The sequence below is a fragment of the Nicotiana tomentosiformis genome, chromosome 1 (genome assembly GCF_000390325.3).
Source record: "Nicotiana tomentosiformis chromosome 1, ASM39032v3, whole genome shotgun sequence".
NCBI classification, from domain to species: Eukaryota; Viridiplantae; Streptophyta; class Magnoliopsida; order Solanales; family Solanaceae; genus Nicotiana; species Nicotiana tomentosiformis.
Window position 1 is genome coordinate 92682078 of NC_090812.1, and position 24315 is coordinate 92706392.

The 24315-nt window shown below is 38.5% G+C and overlaps 3 protein-coding genes across 4 annotated transcripts; 1 reads left to right on the forward strand and 2 right to left on the reverse strand.

Moving 5' to 3' along the window:
- The first annotated feature begins 400 nt into the window (after nucleotides 1-400).
- On the forward strand, nucleotides 401-2171 carry LOC104099612 (cytochrome c oxidase subunit 5C-2). Its single transcript, XM_009606657.4, has 2 exons — nucleotides 401-536; nucleotides 1778-2171. Exon 2 carries the CDS (start codon nucleotides 1801-1803, stop codon nucleotides 1990-1992), a length of 192 nt encoding a protein of 63 aa, XP_009604952.1. The 5' UTR covers nucleotides 401-536; nucleotides 1778-1800; the 3' UTR covers nucleotides 1993-2171.
- Nucleotides 2172-3978: 1807 nt separating this feature from the next.
- On the reverse strand, nucleotides 3979-15070 carry LOC104099611 (probable glutamyl endopeptidase, chloroplastic). 2 transcript variants are annotated; one of them, XM_009606655.4, is made up of 15 exons: nucleotides 14689-15070; nucleotides 13303-13522; nucleotides 12903-13013; nucleotides 11452-11497; nucleotides 11171-11280; nucleotides 10568-11071; nucleotides 9921-10049; nucleotides 8950-9249; nucleotides 8418-8876; nucleotides 8234-8299; nucleotides 6302-6362; nucleotides 6068-6217; nucleotides 5800-5937; nucleotides 5275-5567; nucleotides 3979-4333 (listed from the first exon to the last, which is right to left on the reverse strand). In XM_009606655.4, the coding sequence occupies exons 1-15, from the start codon at nucleotides 14981-14983 to the stop codon at nucleotides 4285-4287; spliced, it is 2931 nt and encodes a 976-aa protein (XP_009604950.1). In that variant the 5' UTR covers nucleotides 14984-15070; the 3' UTR covers nucleotides 3979-4284. The 2 variants fall into 2 exon arrangements, with proteins under 2 accessions (XP_009604950.1, XP_009604951.1); XM_009606656.4 differs by having other exon boundaries at nucleotides 5263-5567.
- Nucleotides 15071-16578: 1508 nt separating this feature from the next.
- On the reverse strand, nucleotides 16579-18007 carry LOC104099610 (uncharacterized). Its single transcript, XM_009606654.4, has 2 exons — nucleotides 17817-18007; nucleotides 16579-17380 (listed from the first exon to the last, which is right to left on the reverse strand). Exons 1-2 carry the CDS (start codon nucleotides 17866-17868, stop codon nucleotides 16779-16781), a joined length of 654 nt encoding a protein of 217 aa, XP_009604949.1. The 5' UTR covers nucleotides 17869-18007; the 3' UTR covers nucleotides 16579-16778.
- Nucleotides 18008-24315: the final 6308 nt, after the last annotated feature.

Below are 24315 nucleotides of genomic sequence, written 5' to 3' on the forward strand. Positions count from 1 at the left end.
TGTTTTGCTTCAGCTCGATTCTCCATGTGTTTGGCCATGTCCGATTCTTAACGTGTCATTCGTTCCCTTAGGTTTCGATCTGTGGGCACCCTCGGCTTTACCCGAGGCATCGTCGAACCGCATCATCTCCTGCTCCTTCACGGGAAAATCGGGGATAACTTTATCCCTGAATTTACCCGTATACAATATTTATTAAATAATTTTATTATTATTTATTACCGTATTATAATTGTATGAGTATAATGTCGGTATAACTTGTTCAACCAAACGACTCCTTAAAGATTAGTCGTATACTAGTACTTGGGCCACGATAATATCGCAGATTGGCCCATTTCGGACAGGGAACCAAGTAAGTCCTAGATACAAACAAACAACCAAATAATATGCAAACTCGTAAGTGGTCCTAGATAATATGCAAACTCGTAAGTGGTCCCGTGAACATGGTCTATTGGTGTAGGCCTAAAAAAACAAACAAATAATACTCCTTCATTTCTCTTCTCTACCGCATCGTCCTCATCCGAGCTCTTTCCTCTCAGGTACAAACCCTAGCTTTTACTTTTAAAGACAATCGAATTTTCAATCTTCAACGTTTCTCAAATTTTTCCTGTACTAGTTTTCTGATCTGCAATTTTATTCAGCAAAGTTGTTAGGATCAACGTCTCTATTTTCAGTTGATATTTTTTTCCCCTTATTTTTGTTTCATTTCTCATGGATCTGATAGAATCTGCTGTAGTTGATTTTATTTATCAGCCCGAACTCAGATCCAGTGAGAACAATGCTTTTTATTTATATATTTTTTATGCTTGACTTGAAAGACTTACTTTCCGATCTGGATTTTTGAATAATTTTGCTGCATTTTGAGTTGAATAAATTGGATGAAATAGCAGCTATGATAGGATATAAACTGTACGCTTGATGTTTAGCTACCTTAGGGTGAAAACATAATTAAAACATAAGCCAACTATTTAGAAAGCAGTTGCTGTGAGGTAGAGGAAATTCCTCTCTTTATGTGTGCTTTGTACTTGGTAAGAATTATTTAAGCCACCCACACAAAGAAAAAGGGTATAAAAGAGCTAGTAACTATTAGGGATAAAGATAAAAGTAAAGCAGGTGTAGACCGAAGTGGGATGGGAATTATTGCTTTATGTTGCTGCAGTTTACAAATGTTGGATTCAAAAGAGAATAATAAATAAGAAAATATTTTGGTTAGAGAGCAATTAAAATTTGTAGAGGGAAATATGGAATTCAGGGATAGTGGAGGGAGATAGGAAGAGGAAGAATGATATCATGATGGAACTGCAAGCTATGGTCAATTCAAATTTCATGTTAGTGCTATTCGAAGCCCCAATGAATAAACCCATGTCCAAGGAAGGGAAAAAAGAGAGTGTCCATTGTGGATGGGCAAACTTGTTGGGAGTTGCAGTGGATGGAGCAACTTTAAATTGTATGAGTAGGTACTCTGGACCCCCCAGCTTTTTGGTCAGACTTAGTTTTACCTCCATTGCTAAGCTGAGCTCCTGTTGGTTCATCTTTCATTATTATTACCTCAAGCATAATTGCCATCAGCTCAATGTTTTGGGTAATTCTTTGAGTCAGTCATTCTTCAAGTTCGTTATTGTTTGTTTCAATGTAGTCGCTTCATTAGTTTGTTGTATGGTTGTGTATAACTCGCTTCTAACTACATTTCATGCGTCCTTTACCACCATTTAGTGGACTGTTGGTTTTATGTGTAAATTAATATGGGTGAGTTGAACTATACCCTGCTGTGATTTTGCAGAAACTTACCAAGTTCAGCATCAAATGGCTGGCCATAGGATTGCACATGCCACATTGAAAGGCCCTAGTGTGGTGAAGGAAATAGTTATTGCAACTGTACTTGGTTTGGCTGCTGGTAGCTTATGGAAGATGCACCACTGGAATGAGCAAAGAAAAGTTAGGTCATTTTATGACTTGCTGGAGAAAGGTGAAATAAGTTTAGTCGCAGAAGAATAATTTTTCGAGGATCTCGCGTGAGTTGGCTCTTCAATTAAACATGGGCATACTCTTATGTCTAAAAGAATAAGTTTATAAACCAAGTATCTCTTTGTCTATTCATTGCTCCATGTTTGACTATTAAGTTTTTGATTTTTCATTGACCTGCTTTGACAGGCCAGAATGAATTTTCTTCATCAGTTTAAGTGTGTCATTTAACAGGCAAACCTCATATGTCTAATTTGAGTATATTATTTCTCGCCTAATAGGTTTAATCCAAAACCAGAAAATTTATCCCTGACCAATATGGTCCGTGTAATCCTCGCCTACACGGACTATTCGCTTAGTCCGTGTAATCCTCTCTAACATATATGCTGTTTCTGTATCTAGGTCTCTCTTCATTATTATTTACACAAAATAGATGTAGACGTGTGCTTGTAACTCCGAGATGGCATTATTCTGTTAATATATGTCTTATCATTGCTAGGAAGAACTCTTTCTTTTTCAAGAAAGACACCCTTTTTGAACGCATTTGTTAGGCTTTCCATTCATGTTGAGTTCCAAACCTCAAGCCGTGAAGCGTTAGCAACTTAATCACATCCATGTTTGGATTTTATCGAATGTGCTCTTTTCACATATGGTCTAAAGCTGACGAAATAACGTGCTAATTTGGTTATTCTAAATGGGTATGTTGAATTATATAAACATATGTTCACGTTTGCGTTATAGTTGGTTATTGACTAAAATTCACATTTTGTTGCAATTTCTTTGTCGTTATCCGTTAGAAGTTTCACTGTTTGTTGGAATCTATTTTACCTATCCTATTGCCGGGCTTGCATTACATCGAATATAAGTATAATGGCGTCAAGAAAAATGAAGAAATCGGTCCTTTGGCGAATGTTGAATAAATTGCATGCTTAAGTAGAAATCTCTAGAGAAGGCATGCTAGTTATTTTACTGGTTCCTTGGTTGTTTACTTGTTTATCCTAATTTAAACCATTTACTGGAAATATATTATCTTTGATTAAAATACTTTAATTTAAACTATTATGGTCTAAGCAAAATCTCTTATTTGGCCAAAATGAAGAAACGAAGGAGGACTTGGGTTTTTTTGTTGTATAACAAATATAAGTGTTTAGTACCTTATTATCTAACTTAATATGTTTTATATTTAAATTGGAGTCGTCGAATTGTATCATTTTAAGATAAGTCGAGCTTGTACAAGTTGACTAAAGTGTGAACTTTCTTTTTTAATAAATAAAGGTTACCATTGTGGTGAGAGGTTTAGACCTGTATATTAAAATCCAAAGTAAATACATGAAGAATTGGGACAAATATTCTATCCCTTTCCTGGATAGTAGTTTGGAAGGGACCTCTATCTCTACGACTACAACATAAAAATGCCCGATCATACAGAAATAGAGGGTATGGGACAAAAAAGCTGATTTAGTAAATACCCTGTACTCCAAAAACTATACGTCAAATATTTTCCTTCTAGTTTTGATTCATGATGAGGCTTTTGAAGAATATTGAATTTTGGAAAAAGTCAAGTCTAACCGGAATAAAATGAATAATGAAGGGGAGTTATTTCGTTACAAGAATGTAAGATCATTCTTTTAAATACTCTCTCCAAAAATAAAGCTCTTTTAAATATATATTATTATCGAATTGTATAAGCTCAACACGAAACATCGTTAGGATGCTTTTCCGTTTTTTCTGTCTCTCTTTTCCTCTGCAACCTCTTTAATTTCAATGTTTTACTGTTTCTTTTTATTTTACCACTCTCAAATCTTTACAGGATAGGGGTAAAATTTACGAACACACTACCCTCGTCAAACCCCACTTATGAGATTATACGGGGTTTGTTATTGTTGTTGTTGCACTAGTGTTATTACGTACTTCTATATGTGCCACGAAAGTCGGATTTTAATTTGAATGCGCACTCTGGGACTTCCCCGGAAAAAAAATGTAAAGTTAGAACCCTAACAAGAAAAACAGCACGAAAAATTAAGACTGAAATCACAACCCAGTAATATATTAGGTGTTGAATAAACAATTTTTAATTGTAGTACACAGTACAAAGATGTTTACAATATCCAATATGAACTGTCCCTGTAATTAGTAAACAATAGCTTTACACTTGTAAATTGTAACAGGGCAGAGCAGAAGGCAGTATAGTCACCCATGAGGCCATCACTGGCCATGACATTAAAGAAGTACAGCGTTTTATGAAAACATCTGAACTGCACTCCTTTATCAGGGTTCTTATTGTTGCAATAGAATTGCTGTATAAGTGTGGTCAGCAGGCGGACCTTACCAGTGACTCCTGGCTTCATCTCCAGGTAGTTTGTCAACATGAAATCTACAAAGCAAGAAACAACGATGGGCAATTTGAGAAAAGAAAGAGAGATGAGAGTATAAATTCCAGTGAATAACAACGTGATCACCAATTATGCATAGTACATTGCTAGAGTATAAAGATGTAGCAGATAGGCGTAGTAGCTACTCTGTGCTGTAACCTTGTTATTTAAGAAGGTTACTAGAAACAATGGAGGTCATTCAAGGCACTTGCATTTGGACAATTATGGGAAAAGGGGAAAAGGAGGCATTTGAAAGAGTCTACTGGTAGGTTGGTAAGAATGGACGGAAAAGTAAAAAGGAGCATTAATAAATGCGACAGTGTATTTCCACCTATAAAGGCACCCATCTCTAAGTAAATCTACGAAAATAAATAAATGACATCAAACCTTTCCTTCCTATTCTTCAAACCAACCAACCCTTGAATCTTTAAATACAGAAAGCAAAGCACCAATCTCTATGTAAATCTAACTCCATACTGAGCATGGACGAAGTGTACCTTAGCCAATGAATTTGAGGATAACGTTCCCAAACCACTACCGTATCAACTATTGGAATGGAGATCTAAAAGCCCTCAAGGCATTCCCAAGGATGAAGGTCCATGACTTATCATAATAAAAAGGAATGACAAAACTATGTGTGGGTTCGCCAAATCTTGGTTATTGAGCGATAAAGTGCAGATTCAAGTAGTCTGTCAAATTAATTGGCATGGATAATAAAAATAAAACGAGACTGCATTTAGCCATGCTAAAACACAAAGCGCCTTCTTGAATAGAAATTCTCCACATGTGCCGAACGTGAGGAATCAAGAAGTTATACTTTATTCAAGCAAACAATCAATCAACTTGACTAGATTTCCATGACAGAAGATCCAAGTTCTTGATATGAGAAATTTTAGAACATACGAAGATATTTCATGAAATAAGAAATTACCACAATAATGACCTTGTGATACAGTGAAATTTTTCATCATCCAAATTTGCAAGCTCTTGAACACCTCCAGCAGCACCAACAGCTTTGCTTTGTGAATCTACTGTCCCTTGTGCATTGTCCTTGCACGCATTGAGATCTGCCTTGACATCTGAAGAATAGGCACAATGCTTTTGGAGCCACCTATCAGTCTCCCAGAGTACATGCATTATACTCTCTCGTGCTCCATAACCATGACTCTCATATGGTAGAATTACAAGGCGACAAAGTGCACCATGACCTTTCAGTGCATTGAAGAAACGATCTGACTGTATATTTTAAGCAAAAAGAAAAGAGTTTTTAAGATCAAGACTCTTGAAGTCAAGGCTAGCAAACTCATTAAATAAATCTAGGAAGAACTAGCATATTTACGGAGTAAATCAAGAACATATGCAACTAACTTGCCTACTTTAGGTGACAGGCAACATTCAAGGAAAATATGGCTCTTGAAACAAGACGCTGAAAGAAGTAAGAATAAGAACAAGAGGACTGTCATTTTACCTGCATCGTCAAGGTTCCTGGATTGTTGTCCTCCTCCCCATGGATAAGCAAGATAGGCTTCTTAATCTTATTGGCTGACATAAAAGGGCTCATCTCAACATAAGTATTGGTCGCCTCCCAAAGTGTTCTCTCCTCGTTCTGAAAAGATAAACAAATAAGTTCTTAGCAATGGAAGTTAATTAAATAAATCCTCCTAGAATGCAGAGAGAAACACCAAGTCTTTAGGACTTTAGACTTGTTGACCTTACACATGACTTGAGAGGATTACCTGGAACCCAAAAGGTGTTAGTGTTCTGTTATAAGCGCCAGACCGAGCAATTCCACAACAGAAAAGATGAGGTGCACGTGCAAGGAGGTTTGCTGTCATGAATGCCCCATAGGAATGACCACCAACAGCAATTTTGTTTGGATCAGCCACCTAAAAAACAAAGCACCACAGAGCTCAGCCGTAACTCCAAAGTTTCATGCAACATATGTTCAGCGGGAAGAAGAAAAAGCTTACTCCACGGCGTATAACTTCTTCCACTGCAGCCTCAGCACTTGCAACAAGTTGTTCTATGTACCTGGTTAAGACAACATTTAATCAAAAAACAGCCAAACCTCCAAATTGCAGGTGGAAAAGTAAAAGAATCCATTTCATCACAAGACAGAGACATGGTTTATCCTTAAAATTAGTCCCCGAACATCAATAATCTACAAGGAGCAGCTGAAGGAAGCAAGTCCACTCAACATCCCATGACACCATCCCTCCCCCCACCCCCCCAAATAAAAGCAACAAAGAGAAAAGAAAGGGTTTGATAATGCTTCATCACTTGTCAGCAACCACATGGGCACAAAATTTTACGGAGGAGAAGTTCAGTAGAGTAGGTACATGCGGCATGGTATTCAGAATATTACTGAGGGAGGTTTTTATATTCAAACTACTCCCAAAATCATTAACTCTACAAATTACTAATACACCAACAGTCTCTGTGGCTAGCACGATACTCATGCAAAGTGAATTTTTTTTTAGAAGAACTAAATTCGTGGTTTTGATGGAGAAGTCCAATATGCGCTCCAACAAGCAACTTTCACATGGACCACCTTTCAGGCTATTATTCATAAGAATAATATAAAGATCAAACTTTTTGATGCAGAAAATTATTTTGATGAAGAATAATATAAAGATCAAACTTTCAGTATGCACTATGCAGTTTAACTCATTTCATAACAATGTGCAGAACACCAACAAGCTCAGAAGACGAGGGCTAACTGATCAAGATGCAACTGAAAGCAAAACATGCAAAAAAAAGGGAAATCTAAGATGAAAGGCAGTAGCTAGTCACAGCATTTTCCATTTTCCATTTTCCAATAGAGCATTTAGAAAGAGTGGAAGAACCTGGGAGAGCAGGGTTTCACTTATGGATACTCATTTCTGCTGTAAGTTTTACCAGATAAAACAACAAGAACAAATTCCCAAACAAAATCCCAAGGGCATAGGTAAGTGGTTGAGGCATAGGAGATTAGGAGTAACAATCAGAAGGGCATTTAGTAGTCATTGAGGCACAGGAGTAACAATCAGGAGATCCCAAGTTCATACCCTGCTACAACAATTATTGTAAGTCCAACTGCTCAATCCTTGTTGGGCATGTTTACTCGACACATGTGCTTGTAGACATTTAACAGGCTACCCGGTGAACTGGTTGAGGCTGACCTGAACACTGCCGTCATTAAAAAAAAAGGATAACTAGGCATTGTCCCTAGCAACTGTGCCTTTTTAGCTTCCTTGTTGAAATTTGCAATATTTCTTCGAGTTTGACTCAAATAGGAATAACATATTTCACTTGCCAAAAAAATGTAAGTCACATTGCTCTAAGCTTGCTTTCACTTGACCGTGAAACACCCCTGCTTCCATTTCGGTTTCTCATAAATGAGGTGTGCCCACTCATTAAGTTCTCAAATAAATTAGATTTAAACCTGTGATTTTAAACCTCTGATTACCATTGAATTAAAGCTTTATTTTCACTTATAAAAAAACATAAATTGGATTTAAACCTTTTATCACACTTCTGCTCTTAAAGCTTTAGTCTTGTGACTACGCTTCATCAGTCAAAAATTTGCTAGGAGTCTAATTAATCTTCTTGCGGGGTCTGTATGTCAATTTTCAATAGAAAACGTAAAAGACCTCTCATGTTAGAGAAATTAAATTTTTAAATATCAAAATAATGAAATGAGACACTCATATCGGAGTGAAACGGATAGTGAGGATTCATGCAGCTAGGCCCAACTAGATTGAGATTGGTCTTATTATTTGTTGTTGTCGTATTTGTAGCAAGAAGACAACCCAGTTTTTCCACTAGTAGACCAATGATCATTAAACAGATTTAGTCAAGTGACTGCTACTCAAATTGATAAAGAGAAGTCACATCCTTAAATTATTAGTGCACAAGTTTACCTGTCATTGGCCTCTTCATCACCCTCTCCAATGATTGGAATTGTCGGCCCTGATAAGACAGCAAACCTGAAATATGCGGTTCCAAATCAAGCAGATCCCCGAAAAAGACTAACATGACACACCAGCAAAATAACAAATAGAGTAACCAAAATTTAGATGGATAATACAGAGAACAGAGACACACCTCCTTGCTAACCATAGGAGGGGGGATGTTGGCCCAATGCCAGCAAACTCATTAGGGGAACCTCGAACTTGGCTAGCTGCATCTTTACTCTTAAATTCTCCTGGGTATGACCATATTAGGCATGGGAGGGGTCCATCTCTCGAGGGATCATAACCTGGTGGAAGATATAGGGTCGCAGTAAGTTGAACTCCATCCTTCCTCTGATACCTGATCATTTCTTTTTGCAACGATTCCAACTGTGGGTATGGATGAGGGAAGTTTGTAATCTGACATGCTTTTTTCTCTGGCCAGCACAGAAGGTAGTACTGAGTGTTTTCAGTTTTGGATTCTTTAGAAGTGAGTATCTTCAACTTATTTATTGACAATTCCCCTTCTTTCTGATCAGACATCAAAGCAACAACAGTCTCAAAATATTTTTCCTTGTTACTCTGCCATATTCGTTCCTTACTGCCTGTATTTCTGAAAGAATTAATGTCAGATCACTTTCTTTGGCAAATGAAAAAATATGGGAAAAAACGTACACCAGACCTACATGTCAAACAAATCAAGAAACGGAATGTTTCCTTCCGGGGTAGCGCCACTTCCATTTAATAATAGATAAGTGTCCCCATCATCTTCCTTCTTCACCTTTGCAATAACATAAGTTCCAGCAGGAGTTCTCCGCGACATAGGAGAACCAGGATCAGAATAAACATCTTCTGATGATCGATCAAAGAGTATACGTGGATTTACATTCTCTGATCCAGGGGATATAACCCATGTCCTCACCTTCCTTGTTTTGTACCACGATTCATAAACTAATGCAAGTGTATCATCACACCAAGAAATCCCTCTGTACATGTAAGAAGATCCCAATATAAGAACATCATTTTTATTGGAGAATAATCTTGGTTCCTAATTCTTGGTTGTTTACTCGACAAGTGAATCCCCTCGTCAAATATAGAGGATAAATGAAACCTGTTTTTTGTAAAGGCAGTCAATGATAGCAATACTATCAAAAGCATCTATCTGTTATAACCCTATATAACAAGTAATATGTCCTTTTCCATTTATTTTGCAAAATGAAAAGAAAAACTTATCAATTCTTTATAAACCTGGCAACCCAAGTCAAATATGATATTAATTGTGTAAAAGTTCTTTTGAGGACTTTGAATTATGTTACTGCAAGTCTGCAACCACCCACCAAAATGACTTGAAATTCAACTTATCTATAGGTAATCAATCACCTGTAGTTGGCCAAATACTTGCTAAATAATCGGCATAGTGGCACCAAAAAAAACTGAACAATTGACTATTTGCATACTCTTACACAAAGTATGACTTGCAATCCAATACACCATAAGTAATATCTTCCGACCGAAAAATATTAATCACTGTTCAAGCATGTATCAAAAATAAATGAAAAATAAAGCTGTTTCAACGCACATATGAATCCCATGTGTATAAATCACATTTGTTGAGTAACAATCGTACATAACATGGCAGGTATAATTTTGTACATACCCATAGCGAAGATCCAGTTTATGTAAAATTTTAGGATGTTCATTTTCATGTGGTGCAGCAGATTGTGTATAAATTATGTCACGTGGAGAAACTTCGACTTTAGCATCACCACCGTCTTGTGTCTCAACCCTGAAACAGTTTCAGGAGAAAAGCATCAAATAAGTGACAATACTGACAATATAGCATCAAATAAGTGACGATACTGATAATTCAACAAATCAACATGCAACTATCATGAATTGTTACTTCAAAGGGGTAATTATAGTACTAGATTAGTACTAGCATCCAAATATTAGTGGATTACCAGAAACAAGTCATTCACATGAGAGCAAAATACAACAAACAACATCTACCTTTCTTCTCCCTTCTATATAGATCTGTAATCATTCAATATTTCTTTTTATGCTTTTCTGATCTGAGGAGTCATAAGCCCATATTATAGGCTCAAAAATCAGTTAGAAAGATCTGGATAAGACTATTATTCAACTCCCCCCTGCCCCCAACCAACCACGAAAACAAGGCAGCTTAATTTTCCCCCATCAAATCTGAAACATTCATCTCTCTTTTTTTGGCAGTCCAGAAGCACATCCATGGACTTTTGTTAACCAGTGAACTAAATATACCAGAATAGATTTTTGTATGCGTACCAATAGAGATTCGATGGTTTATCTGCTCTCCAATTGATTGATCGCATTCCTTTCCTCACACTATTGAATGCAATGGGAATATTTTCGGCAAGGGGCAAATCACAAAGTTCTCTCACAAATTCGCCATTGGCCTTCCACACTTCAACCTTTTTGGGAAACCTTCCACATGGTACAACAAATGAAAACGGCCTGTGAGTTGAGGTTAACAAAATGTATGCTTGGTCCGGAGATGGGTCCATTGACGTGTATATAGCTGGTGGACCAAAAGTCTTTATTTCCCCATCTAAAGAAGCCAAAACCAGCTGTGTAGTAGCATAATACTCAAACAGATCTTCATCATATTCATCTTTGAGCAGATCCTGGTAGGTTCTAGATTGAATAACATTCTTCTGCTCATTAGATTGAATCTTGGGGCCAGAAGGAACCAAAGGTTTCCTTGGTGGATCTCCACGAGACAATGGAATGGTACATACCAAAAGAGTTGAGTCATTCACCCAAACAAAGCTGATAATAACAGAAACAGAGTTGTCAGGACAGGGAGATGTAGCTTAGAATCAGCAGACTTTCCTTTTAATGACAGGCAGAGAATGGAAAATGACCTACTTGTCAAAAACAGCATTTACATATATATCTGGTGACTCGAAAAGAGGTCTAGCCTTCCCAGTATCCACATTAGCAACCCATACTCTCAGTTTGCTGCTGCTACCATCATCCTAATACAAAAAATCAAAACATAAGATCAACCTTGTGACAAAGGACCTTACGTGATATTAGGCATTAAGAATATCAGAATGATACAAAGTGAAATAACTGAAGGCAAATCTACTATTAAGTTTTCCGTAACATCAACGTACAAATAATATAGACTCACACGGTCAAAATACCTCATCAAGACGGACAGTGAAGGCTAAATGCTGACCATTATTTGACCTTCATAAAAAAGCAAAGAATCAGATGAAGAAGGAAAGATAATAATTGATCCAAATATACAGGTAAATTAGGTCTCTATTGAAGAGACATCTATATATAAAGGGAAATATGCAAGGAAAATATGATAAAGAGGCTTTTGTTTTTAGAAGGAAAAATAAAAGAGGCTTTTTACTCTGGTTTCACATTGCATCCCACATTAGGTGAAGTTTCTGTTTTCTTCTAGTAATTAAAGTGATGTACAGGTTTAATAAGTAAGGTAACTAATAGTAAACACAGAAATTATTCTTTTGGATATGGTAAACTCCAACCTCCAAACCCACTTTACCTAGGAGCCGAACAATGGCCCTTTCCAACTTTGTTACCTTAGTGATGCGAAACCCCAACCTTACCGTTAGAGGTCGAGGCTTCTTACCTCTAGAATATCCTCCCTTAGGAAGGAAATATTGAACTGTAAAATGAAAAGCTTTTATAGTTTTACTTATTCTTATTGCTAGTCAATCAAATGCTTTGGAAAGATCAATGACATCTACTGGTTGACCAAGAGCTAAGTGTGATGTTCAGTCTACCGGATCATCTCTTCTCTTAGAAATGATATTCATTTTTCATAGGGAGGTTGAATAAGTTATTAGTCAATATCGAATGTTTAGAACACTTGGAACTCATCGCCATCTTGCTCAATTAGGAAAATCTGCCTCCCATTTGTGACTAAATGAATTTTCAAAAGTAAAAACTAGCTGGTTACCATTTCCATGAAGGTTAGAATCTTGGAACAGATGGTTGTCTCTACCAGTTTAAAGATACCTTTTTGACTTCCAGTGCAATTTTGCCATATTTGACATGACAAAAATGGAGAAGGTAGGTTAGCTTGTGCAAACATATTACAGAAAGCTAAAATTGATATAGGGTAGTATTAGTTAATACTATTATGCAACAATAAATTTTTGGAAAATTTTAGATTAACCCTACCTTAACATCAAAGAGTACATTTTAGTTCTTAAAATCGTGCGTCTGAGATGCATGGAGTAGTTCATTTTGTAAAAGTTTCACTGTCCCAAATTTGAAAACCTAATGGAACTACTGTTTAGATTAAGAGAAAAATGTGATGCTATTATCGCCTGAGTCGTCAGAGATAATAAGTAATATTTGGAGAAGTATAAAAATGTCACATCAAATTTAAAGTAATACTAGAAAGTGTTATTATGTGTTACATTTGTTTTCGCAACTCAAGGAAAGAGGTCAATCTTTTCAATATGGACTTTAAAAAAAAAAAGCAGTAGACCAAAACAAAAGGGATAAAATGAGTATTACATGTAGTGCATATTAACTGGTAAGACCATTGTGAAGATAAAGCCATTACACAGTAACTTAAAGCACGCACATATAAAAGTATGGAGAAGGAAATTACCATGTTAAAAAATTAATTTTAGCACCTTCTGGGAGATACTGGATCTCTTTTTCCGGTCCTAGGCTACCATCTTCCATTAACTGATGGATCCCTATACCAGTATAGAAAGACCTGAGAAAGAACATCATAAGATCCTGTGTGGAAGCTGCCTACTAAAGATTGAAGTAGTACCACCATCAAGGCATCAACAATTACTAGCTTTAAAACAAGAAAACATTTCTTTTTAATAATTAACAAGAAGAAAAAGAAGAAGAATGATACCATCAAGGAGCGCTTAATCTATGCAAAGAACATAAGAGACACCAAGTATACAGCCAGAGGGAATAAAACAACCTAACATAGCGTCTCCAGCACTTGAGTGCTTAAAGGAAATATCATGAGAAGCTTCATCATTACTCACATGCGACTCCTGGTATTACATTTCCCGTCGATGCGGACTCCAGCAAGTTTCTCCTCGGGTCTTGCTAAATCTGACAAAGGTGGCAAGGATCTCCGCTTAAGAAACAGTATTTTATCCCTCAATGGAGAGAATGATAGTGCTGGAAGTGGTGGAGCATCAACAATATCTCTAATCTCACTGGGAGGAAGACGATATCCAGTGTCTGATGCTGATTCTAGATCTAGTAAAAAATTTAAAAACAAGAAGATTTATCCAATTAGCAACATATGTAAATTCTATTAAAGAAGGAAAATTAAAGAGTTAGAGAGTATCGAAACATGAAACCAAAGGCAGTGTAAAAATGGAGATATAGATGAAAAACTTGTAAAATTTACACATGGCCCCCCTCCCACCCATCCCCCCCAAAAAGAAATTTAACTAAATAAGCCTATCCTTGTTTTATCTATGGAAGGTACATACTCTACATTAACATGAAGCCAGTGCATTTACCACGGGTAGTAATACATGAGGCAAAGGAAGAGGCTTTATGAATGAGCATGGAGAAAAGCGAACAGCTTTATCATTATCTATAAGCAGTTAAGCACTAAAACAGTGAGGAAATTTTTCCACTTGAGATCCAACGCTCCAGCATATAAATCCACTGAAGGCGGCATTGCATATGTTACTTCAATAGAAAGTTAACTTGCCTTAAAGATAAGGAACAAAATACATCCTTTCATATTAAGGACTCTGTTTAAATGTCCATAGTCGCCTTATAGGCTAAAATTCTGAAATATAGTGCATGTGTAATATCGAAAAAATTCTTCTTTTCTCTGTGTTTCTCATTTTAGGGATGTACGGCAATCATATACACAGTAGTACGTTCAACGAATTTTTAGAGATAAACCTGTTTGGATCGGTTACAATAAGTCCTCTACATTCATTCCACTCAAATCAGGTCCACTCCGTTCCATTAGAAAAAAATGATTTTTAAGTCAAACTACACTATCTCTAAATCCCCCACTTATCTCTTCATGGACAAGTAGTTTAACCCCAAAATATCAATTTAACGCTTAAATAGCACTGTGAGAATTCTACCAATTCTTCTTTTATTCATCAAAACTCCTCAAAATCTCCATAGGGATAACTGCCTTAACCCTGTTCTATCATCTGAAGAACAGAAGTCATCATTTACTGAGGGATTATTCAGGTCCGTTTCATTCCAATACTAAAAAATTTATCTTTTAAGACAAATTAGAAGTTCTCCAAATCTCCCACTTATCTCTGCACTGATAACTAGCTTAATCCCAACAGGTATCCATAATTAAGGTTACCTGGCAGCATTAACGAAAAACAGGAATATTTATTAACGAAACTGAATTATTCAAGATGAGTGGACTAAAATACCGTCATCATAAGCAACAGAAGCAGTAGCATTAGCAGCGCCGTTAGAGCCACTACCATTGCCGCCGTCCTCACTCGCAAGGGCGTTGACGGGGACAACATGGTGAAATCTGGAGGAAGCCATGGCGGATTTGGCCTTGAATTGCTTGCCGGTAACGAATCTTCTAGAATGTGCGCGGAGCAACGGCGGCGATGGGAGGCGTTTCACGGCGAGAGGGAGAGAAGAAGAGAAGAAGAGGGTTTTGGGAGAGTGTAGAGAGAGTAAAGAGAAACGATGATAGACTTTGGGAAGGCTCATGATTGACTGACCGGTTCTTAGATTTCAATCATCCATTTGAGATTCCATAGTTTTTTTCCTTTTTTTAAAAAAGGAAACTCCCCCACTAGGATTTTTCTACGCATGTTGGTGTTACATGAGATGCCTTATTTTTTTCTTTTTAAAAAGGCCAAATAGATAAAGCCCCTTAAACTTTGGCTCCAATTTTTACTTGGATACCTTAATTTATACTTGAACCTATTGAAGACTTGAACTTCCATCAAGTTGTACTTATTAGGCACGATTTGACGGCGTGGCAAAAAAAATTATTTCTCACGTCTTTAAAGCGCGTGAGCCTATTCAAAATCATATTTTTCTTTTTTTTTTTATTCAAACAAATCTTATTTTCCAAAATCACCCTCACCAGTAAGCTCTCACCTCCATCACTGTCAATCTTCCGCCACTGCAGCTATCATTAATTTTTCTTTCTCTAATAATATCAAATTTGTCAAACAAAATGTATCAAGACAAAAGTTACCTAAGCAAATGAGAAAAATAGAAGCAAGAAAAGTAAACCCAAAAGCCAAAATGTAGACTTTTGCATAAAAAATATTATCTTAGGAGACAACGGATAGAAAAAGAGTTGTATCATATAAATCCACTTTTCTCTGTTTGGAAGTCATATAAAGAAAGTTATCTGAAAATTCTTAAAGTGCCATAAATAGAAACTGACTAAGTTGAATAAAGATGAGCTACTGTGGGCTGAATCGGAGTTCTGCCAAAAAAACTAGTAGCACTGATTGCTAATGTTGGAATCTGAACCACCATTGGTGAAATATTTTTGAGATAAGGTGTAATTAGATGATGATGGAGTTACACAACTGGAGAGGGGGCCTGCGGGGACGGGTCTGAAGATGAAGGGCGGGTTTTTTTTTTTGGGGGGGGAGGGGGGAGAGGTTGTGGGTCTGATTTTCTTTTTCCCATTTTTTTCGTTTGGCTCGAAGCGTTTTTGGATTAATTGTAATCAAAGCCACATGGTTTTCTTTCATTTGTGATTTTTGCTTTGTCATTGCGCGTGAAAGTCACACAATTTATATTTTTTTGCTGGCAAGTTATGAAGGGTTTAATAGGCACACATTCATTGGAGTTAAAGTGTTCAATAGGTACAACTCTCGATTAAAGTGTATAAGTGAAAATTGGTGTCAAATTTAAGGGGCTGACTATGTATTTGGCCTTTTAAAAACAATTACTTCTTTAGCAGGAGAGAAAGATACACAAAGCCAAGAAGAAGAAAAAATCATTGAAATTCAAACTCTTAACACTACGTGTGAATATTAGCTAGTGCTATACATTTGCAATAATCTTTTACCAGATTGACATTCTTCCGGTCAAGAAATAAATTTTCGTAAAACTTTAAATATTTTATTGTATTTTATAATTGAAGTTTTGATGACGACTTTTTTTATTCACCAAGGAAAAATAATAATTATTATTTCATGAAGAGGGAACATTATTAGTTATGAAATGATATTTTATGAAAATTGCAACACGGAACTATTTTTATTTCACCTTGTCTCACTACTAGGCCATCAATTACAATTTTTTACTTGCGTCCCTTATCAAATTAGAAAAGACAATAAGAAAGAATCATGTAACCATGATCCGCTTAACCTTTACGCTTGGAATTACATATTGTAGTTTGCATCAAATTACACAAGGCTACAACTCAATTGAAGAAATGTGAAACTTTTTACAAAGTTCAAGGCTTTTAGCAATAAATTGTTGCACTAACAAGCAATAATATTCAAGCTTTTAATTACAAAGAGAAGGTCTTTCACTAGCTAGGAACCAACAAGAGTGAGTTGCTTTCTCTATCATTCTTAGTTTTCATGATTTGATGTAGATATTGCAGCCCAATTCCCACATCATGCAACATTAGGCCTAGCCTCCCACCAATCCAACTACCAAATTGGCTTCCCAAAAGAAAACCCAACCAACTAGTTTTCCCTTCTCCAATCATTCCTCCAATATATGACCCCAATAATGTGCCAATACTTCTAATAATTGCCTCAGCCAATGTACCACCTACATATATAGCCTCAAAAAAGTCCCATCCAGATGAAACCATTGGCCCCATAATATGTTTTGCTTGTAAAGATGCTCTTTTAGCCGCAGCATTTCCCAATTGCTGTCCTATTTTGACTGCATCTTCAATACTTTGTCCTTTGGACAAGTTTTCTTGGACTGCTTCTTTTGTTGCTTCATTCCTTACTTTGTGCACGTATGTTGCTCTAATGTAGAATAAATAAATCTTCACTAACTCCTTGAGTAAACAGCCTATGGTTCCGTAACTCATGTCAAAGCAGTTAATGAATGTGAATCTTTCGGTCTTGCTCCTTGCAGCTGATTCTTCTCCCACCAACTGCCTGCATTTTTCGGCTGCAGAAGAGAAACATACAAAATAGGGTCATTAAATGAAGATATTACCAGGTTGAAAATCTTAATAACCTATGATAAGAACAATAATTACACCTCAATTTTAAACAAATTGGGGTTGACTATACGAATTCTCATTAATTATTCATGTAGCTATTTAAGTTTGTATCAATCCAATATATTAAAATTTAGTTTCCAATCAAGCACTAGAAGTTATCTATATTTTGTATAAATCTCAAAACTAATATATATGACCACGGAAGAAAAAGATTTGTGTAGGCTATATGTGTATGCACGCGCATATGAAATGTATAAAGATGAAGTTTTGAATCTATATTTTCAATAAACTCAAAACCTTAAACCCATTACATTTAAATCGTAAATCGGTCTATGGTTTGAGGCCACACGAAGTTGATGCAGAAGGCGAGAGTAGATGTACCTATGAAACTCAGAACAAAAACTGCTGTCAAAGAGAGCAACTGTGCCCTCATCCTTTTAGGAATTGTCTGCTTCTTTCTTCTCGAAACTCAAAACCCCGATCGACAAATTAGTTTTGGGGTTAGAACATGGATGGGATTGAGTTTAAAAACGTAAAGATCATAGAGCCTAGAGGGAAAAGAATCTGATGTCATGTCGTAAAGGAAAAGGAAAACAAATAACAGTGTCCAGGCAAAGGAAGAAAAGATGCCCCGGAAACAGGAAGGCTTTAGGCTCAAATTAAGCACATTCAATTCACTCCTCTGTTTAATAAGAATTTCAATGTTTCCTCCTTCCGCGGACACCCCATCTTAGTTTCTTCCACAATATTTATAATTCAATGTCCAAATTTTGGAAGCGACATATTGCATTATACCTCTATCAGTTGGATTAGCCGATTAGGTAAACGTAAGAGATACACTATGTAATATAAGTATATTCTTCAATTGCGTCTGCCTTATTAATTAGTCGCATCTCTAGCTAAACTTTTTCTTCTATATCTTTTATTTTTATTTTTTGTGATTGTATACAGGTAAAACCGAGCCCATGAGATGCCTCGTCTTCCAATGAAGCAAACAGAGCAAGAGACGCGACGGCAGGGAACCAGAATCGAGACCAGGAGCCCCGCGAGCCGGGGTCCGGGCAAAGCGCCCGACCTCGAGAAGTATCGGGGCCATAACCCCGAGTTCGGTTCGAATCCTAAAGGCCTCGGAAAACACTACCAGGTAGCTGAGCACGACCAACAAAAGGCCACGGATATCACGACGTGGATCTCGGCACGTATCGACACAGAACCAGTGATTGGTTAAACAGAGGATTTTTACCTTTCATAGAATTGCACTTAGGGTAAAACTCCCCTACTATATAAAGGGGGGTCTGATTGTTCATTAACGGCATACCAAGGCAATATACTATTATTTTCTGTTATTCAAAGTTCTTACACTTGTTGATCAGTGTTCCGTTACTATAAGTCTGGGATCGAGAACGGATATCTCATTGAGGCTGCCGTCGAGTCCAGAATCATCCCTTTCTCCTTGTTTTCAAGTGGTTTGACAATTTATTATATTTTTTTATCTGTTTAATCTAGTAATATTTACCGTTTGTGTTGAATTAATCCATGTATCCTTAAAATCACAAACAAATTTAATTGTTATCCGTTTTCTGGGATAAACAGTTTGACGCCCACCGTGGGGCTAAGGATAATAGTGGCAATTTGATATAAATCTCCATAATACACCCTATTTCACACTTGTTCTTTTAAGTATTTTTAATTTCAGGTCAAAGTTTAAAATGTCAAACTCTTAATCTGCTCCTCTGAACGTAGATGTTGCGTCTGGTCACCATGGGGAGAATAATAATATGGCACTCAGTAACGAGGTTCCCCCTGTCGACCCCAACGGAGTTCCGACTGCGGACCTGATCGACGTTAATTCACATGTGGCCATCAATGCGAATTTACCTACCCATCCTGAGAACAGCATCCGCAGGGGAGTCCTTTCGGAAGCCCAAAATACACTCGACGGTGAAGGTGATGGAATCAACCTGCGAGTAATCTTCGAAATGTTGCAAGCTCAACAAGCAGCGATAACCCAGTTGTAGAACCAGAGTTGTGCCCCCAATAGAGTCGAGCCCGAACTATCCCGGGAGAACGCTCGCAGAAACGAATCGATCGTAGAAAGGCCGAGTGAGGCCAAACCCGGGACCAACCCCGATATCATAAAGATGCTTGAGGAACTTAAAAAACGGGTAGAATCGGGTAAAAAAAAAATCGAAGACAATGACAAAAAGATGGAAATCTAAAATTCCAGGGTCGACCAAAACCCATGAGCACCACCTATATTAAAGGGCATGGATTCTAAGAAGTTTGTTCAAAAATATTTTTCTTAGAGCGCAGCTCTAAAGCCAATACCAAGGAAGTTCCGCATGCCCGAGCTTCCTAAGTACAACGGAACAATCCCAAATGAGCATGTGACCTCCTACACGTGCGCCATCAAAGGGAACGACTTGGAGGATGATAAGATCGAGTCTGTCCTGCTGAAAATATTCGGAGAGACCTTGTCAAAAGGAGCTATGATATGGTAACACAACTTACCCCCAATTCTATTGACTCGTTTGGTATGCTTGCAGATGCCTTCATGAAAGCATACGCCGAAGCCATCAAGGTCGAGACCAGAAAGTCAGACCTTTTCAAATGAAGCAAAGAGATAACGAGATGCTTAGAAAATTCGTGACCCGATTTCAAATGGAACGAATGAACCTGCCTCCGGTCGCGGATGATTGGGCCATCCAAGCCTTCACCCAAGGATTCAATGCTCGAAGCTCATTGACTTCACATAAGTTGAAGCAAAATCTGATAGAATATCCGGCGGTAACTTGGGCCGACGTCCATAACCGGTACCAATCAAAAATTAGGGTCGAAGATGATCAGCTTGGGGCCTTTTCCGGGTCTGTTTATCCCGTCAGAGCCAGTGACAGATCAAAAAGAGACATTGATTGTGAACCAAGATAGAATAGAGACCAGTATCAACCATACAATGGAGATCGAAGAGGTAATGGGCCTGGACAAAACCTTGTGAGAAGTGAAAGGAGAGGCGACCAAGGACAAAATAACTAGGGGCTCGTGAGCAAAAGAGGTTTTGATAGGCCTAAGGAAGCGCCAAGGTTATCGGAATACAACTTCAACGTCGATGTTGTTGCCATTGTATCTGCCATCGGACGCATCAAAGACATACGTGGCCTCGATCTTTACAGTCTGATCCTGCCCAAAGGGACCCCAACCTAATGTGTAAATATCATGGCACTCACGGCCACAGAACCGAAGACTGCCGATAACTGAGAGAGGAAGTAGCCCGGTTATTCAACAACGGATACCTCAGAGAATTCCTGAGCGATCGAGCCAAAAATCGTTTCATGAATATGGACTCCAATAAGCAGATCAAGCAGAAGGAACATGATTATTGATGGGGTCGACGTCCCCCAGGGGCCGATGTTAAAACGCACTAAAGTGTCCATCACAAGGGAGAAATAGACTTGAGATTACGTGCCTGAAGAAACCATATATTTCAACGACGAGGACGTTGAAGGCGTCGTGCAACCACACAATGATGCACTGGTAATATCTATACTCATAAATAAATCTTGAGTTAAGCGTGTATTAATTGATCCAAGTAGTTCGGCCAATATCATCAGATCGAGGGTCGTAGAATAACTGGGTCTACGAAACCAAATTGTGCCAGCAGTCCGAATTCTAGACGGATTCAACATGGCATGCGAGACCACTAAATGAGAGATAACCCTACCAGTGAATAGCGCTGGAACCATTCAGGAAACAAAGTTCTACGTGATCGAAGTAGATATGAGATACAATGCTTTGTTTGGGAGGCCATGGATTCACAACATGAGGGTGGTGCCCTCGACACTACACCAGGTGTTGAAATTCCCGACACCGGGAGGGATTAAAAAAATTTACGCTGAATAACCATCCACAAAGCAAATGTTTGCGGTTGATTAGGTGGTACCGATATCCGTACTCTCGACACCAAAGAATATGAGTTCGATCACCAAGGAAGGAACCAAATAGCAATCACCGATATCGGTCCCAACCGAGCCGGAAAAGTAGAGAATGGGCGAGGATGACGACTACGAAGTTCCCAGATTTCATAGCTCCCGATGATACTGATGCCACCAAATCAACAGTCGAGGAGCTGGAGCAAGTCATATTGATCGAACACCTGCCCGATCGGCAGGTATACCTGGGAACGGGGTTAAGTCTCGAGCTCAGAAAAAAAACTCATTGAATTACTTATAGCTAACATAGATTGTTCCACATGGTCCCACCTTGACATGACAAGGATCCCGCTTGAAATAACTACTCACAAGCTGAGCCTAGATCCAAAGTTCCACCCGGTCAAACAGAAGATGAGGCCTCAGTCCGAGGTCAAACATGCGTTCATCAAAAGACGAGGTATGTAAACTCCTTAAAATAGGATCCATTCGGGAAGTTAAATACCCAGATTGGTTAGTAAACATAGTAGTAATCCCTAAAAGGGGGAATAAATTAAGAATGTGTATAGACTACAAAGACTTGAACAAGGCATGCCCCAAGGACTCTTTTCTTTTGCCTAATATCGATTGCATGATCGATGCGACGGCCGGCCACGAGATCCTCAGTTTTCTCGACGCATATTCTGGGTATAACCAAATTCAGATGGACCCGGGCGACCAGGAAAAAACATCCTTCATCATTAAATACAGCACCAACTGTTATAATGTAATACCATTCGGACTAAAAAATGCCGGTGCCACTTACCAACGCCTAGTAAATCGGATGTTCGAAAGAAAATAGGAAAATCAATGGAGTTTTATATTGATGACATGTTAGTTAAGTCCCTGCGAGCAGAGTACTATTTGAAATATTTGCAGGAGACCTTCAACATATTAAAGAAATATAATATGAAGCTAAATCCGGAGAAATGTGCATTCGGAGTCGGGTCCGGTAAATTCCTCGGATTTATGGTGTCTAACCGAGGAATCGACATCAACCCTGATAAGATAAAGGCCATAGATGACATTACCATGGTGGACAATGTCAAGGCCCTCCAAAGGTTAACCGGGGGCATAACCTCCTTCGGTCGATTTATTTCAAGGTCCTCCGACAAGAGCCATCGGTTCTTTTCGTTATTGAAGAAGAAGAATAACTTATCATGGACTCCGGAGTGCCAACAAGCCTTGGAAGAACTCAAGCGGTACCTTTCGAGCCCGCCTTTGCTTTATACTTCGAAAGCGAATGAGCAGTTTTACATGTACTTGGCGGTATCTAAGATAGCGGTAAGTGGAGTCCTGGTCTGGGAAGAGAAAGGTACGTAATTTTCTATCTATTATGTTAGAAGGACTCTAGGCGACGCCAAAACTAGGTATCCTCACCTGAAAAAATTGGCGCTCGCTTTGCTAGCCGCCTCTAGGAAGTTAAAATCGTATTTTCAATGCCATCCCATATGTATCGTAACTACTTATCCGTTGAGAAATATAATGCATAAACCCAAGCTCTCGGGGTGATTGGCCAAATGGGCCGTGGAAATCAGTGGATACGATATCGAATATCGACCCCGAACCGCCATCAAATCTCAAATTTTGGCGTACTTCGTGGCTGACTTCACTCTGAACTTAATACCCAGGGTCGAAAAGGAATTGTTGTTGAACTCGGGGACTTCGTCGAGGATCTGGACCCTCTTTACGGACGGTACCTCGAACGCAAAGGGTTTCAGGCTTGGCATTGTGTTGAAACCACCGACGGGTAATGTAGTTAGACAATCTATCAGAACTGTAAAATTGACTAACAACGAGGCCGAGTATGGGGGCCGATGTGATCGAAGCTAAATGAGATTCCCTCCTTGTGGTAAACCAAGTTAATGAGATGTTCGAAGTCAAAGAGGGACGAATGCGAAGGTACCTGGATAAACTACAGGTAACGCTACATCGGTTCAAGGAATGGACCCTGCAACATGTACCTCGGTATCAAAGCAGCGAAGCCGATACTCTCGCTAACTTAGGATCGTCAGTTGATGACGATGAATTCAGCTCGGGAACGGTCGTACAACTTATGAAATTGGTAGTAGAAGAAGGCCACGCCGAAATAAATTCGACAAGATTAACATGGGACTGGAGAAATAAGTATATAGATTACCTGAAGACCGGGAAGCTGCCCTCGGATCCTAAAGAATCAAGAGTCATGCGCACAAAGGCGGCCAGGTCCTGTTTGTCCAAAGATAACACCTTATTCAGGAGAACGTTCGATGGCCCACTCGCCATATGTTTGGGACTGGGAGATACCGAATATATCTTGAGGGAAGTTCACGAAAGCACCTGCGAAAACCATTCGGGTGACGAATCGCTGGTTCGTAAGATAATCAGAGTCGGCTACTACTAGATCGATATGGAAAAAAATGCGAAGGAGTTTTGTACGAAAGTGCGATGGATGTCAGAGGCACGCACCGATGATCTATCAGCCCGGGGAGCTACTGCATTCGGTCCTGTCACCTTGGCCATTCATGAAATGGGGGATAGACATCGTCGGCCCCCTACCATAGGCACCCGGTAAGGCTCAATTTATATTATTTATGACTGACTATTTTTTCTAAGTGGGTCAAAGCCCAGGCATTAGAGAAAGTCAGGGAGAAAGAAGTTATTGATTTTATATGGGACCACATAATATGCCAGTTCGGAATGCCGACCGAGATCGTATGTGACAATGAGAAGCAGTTCGTCGGCAGTAGGTGGGCAAATTATTCGAGGACCATAACATCAAAAGGATCTTATCAACACCCTATCACCCTAGTGGAAATGGGCAGGCAGAGTCTACGGACAAGACTATACTCCAGAACCTTAAGAAGAGATTGACCGACGCTAAAGGAAAATGGAAGGTAATCTTGTCTGAAGTCTTGTGGGCGTGTCGTACGACCTCA

Coding starts and splice junctions, on each gene's coding strand:
- LOC104099612 (XM_009606657.4), top strand. CDS start 1,801: ATGGCTGGCCATAGGATTGCACATGCCACATTGAAAGGCCCTAGTGTG.
- LOC104099611 (XM_009606655.4), bottom strand. CDS start 14,983: ATGAGCCTTCCCAAAGTCTATCATCGTTTCTCTTTACTCTCTCTACAC. Junction 11,072..11,170: donor GTAAATGCTGTTTTTGACAA/GTAGGTCATTTT, acceptor TGTTATTATCAG/CTTTGTTTGGGTGAATGACT. Junction 6,363..8,233: donor GATGAAGAGGCCAATGACAG/GTAAACTTGTGC, acceptor TGTCTTAACCAG/GTACATAGAACAACTTGTTG.
- LOC104099610 (XM_009606654.4), bottom strand. CDS start 17,868: ATGAGGGCACAGTTGCTCTCTTTGACAGCAGTTTTTGTTCTGAGTTTC. Junction 17,381..17,816: donor TTTTGTTCTGAGTTTCATAG/GTACATCTACTC, acceptor TCTCTTCTGCAG/CCGAAAAATGCAGGCAGTTG.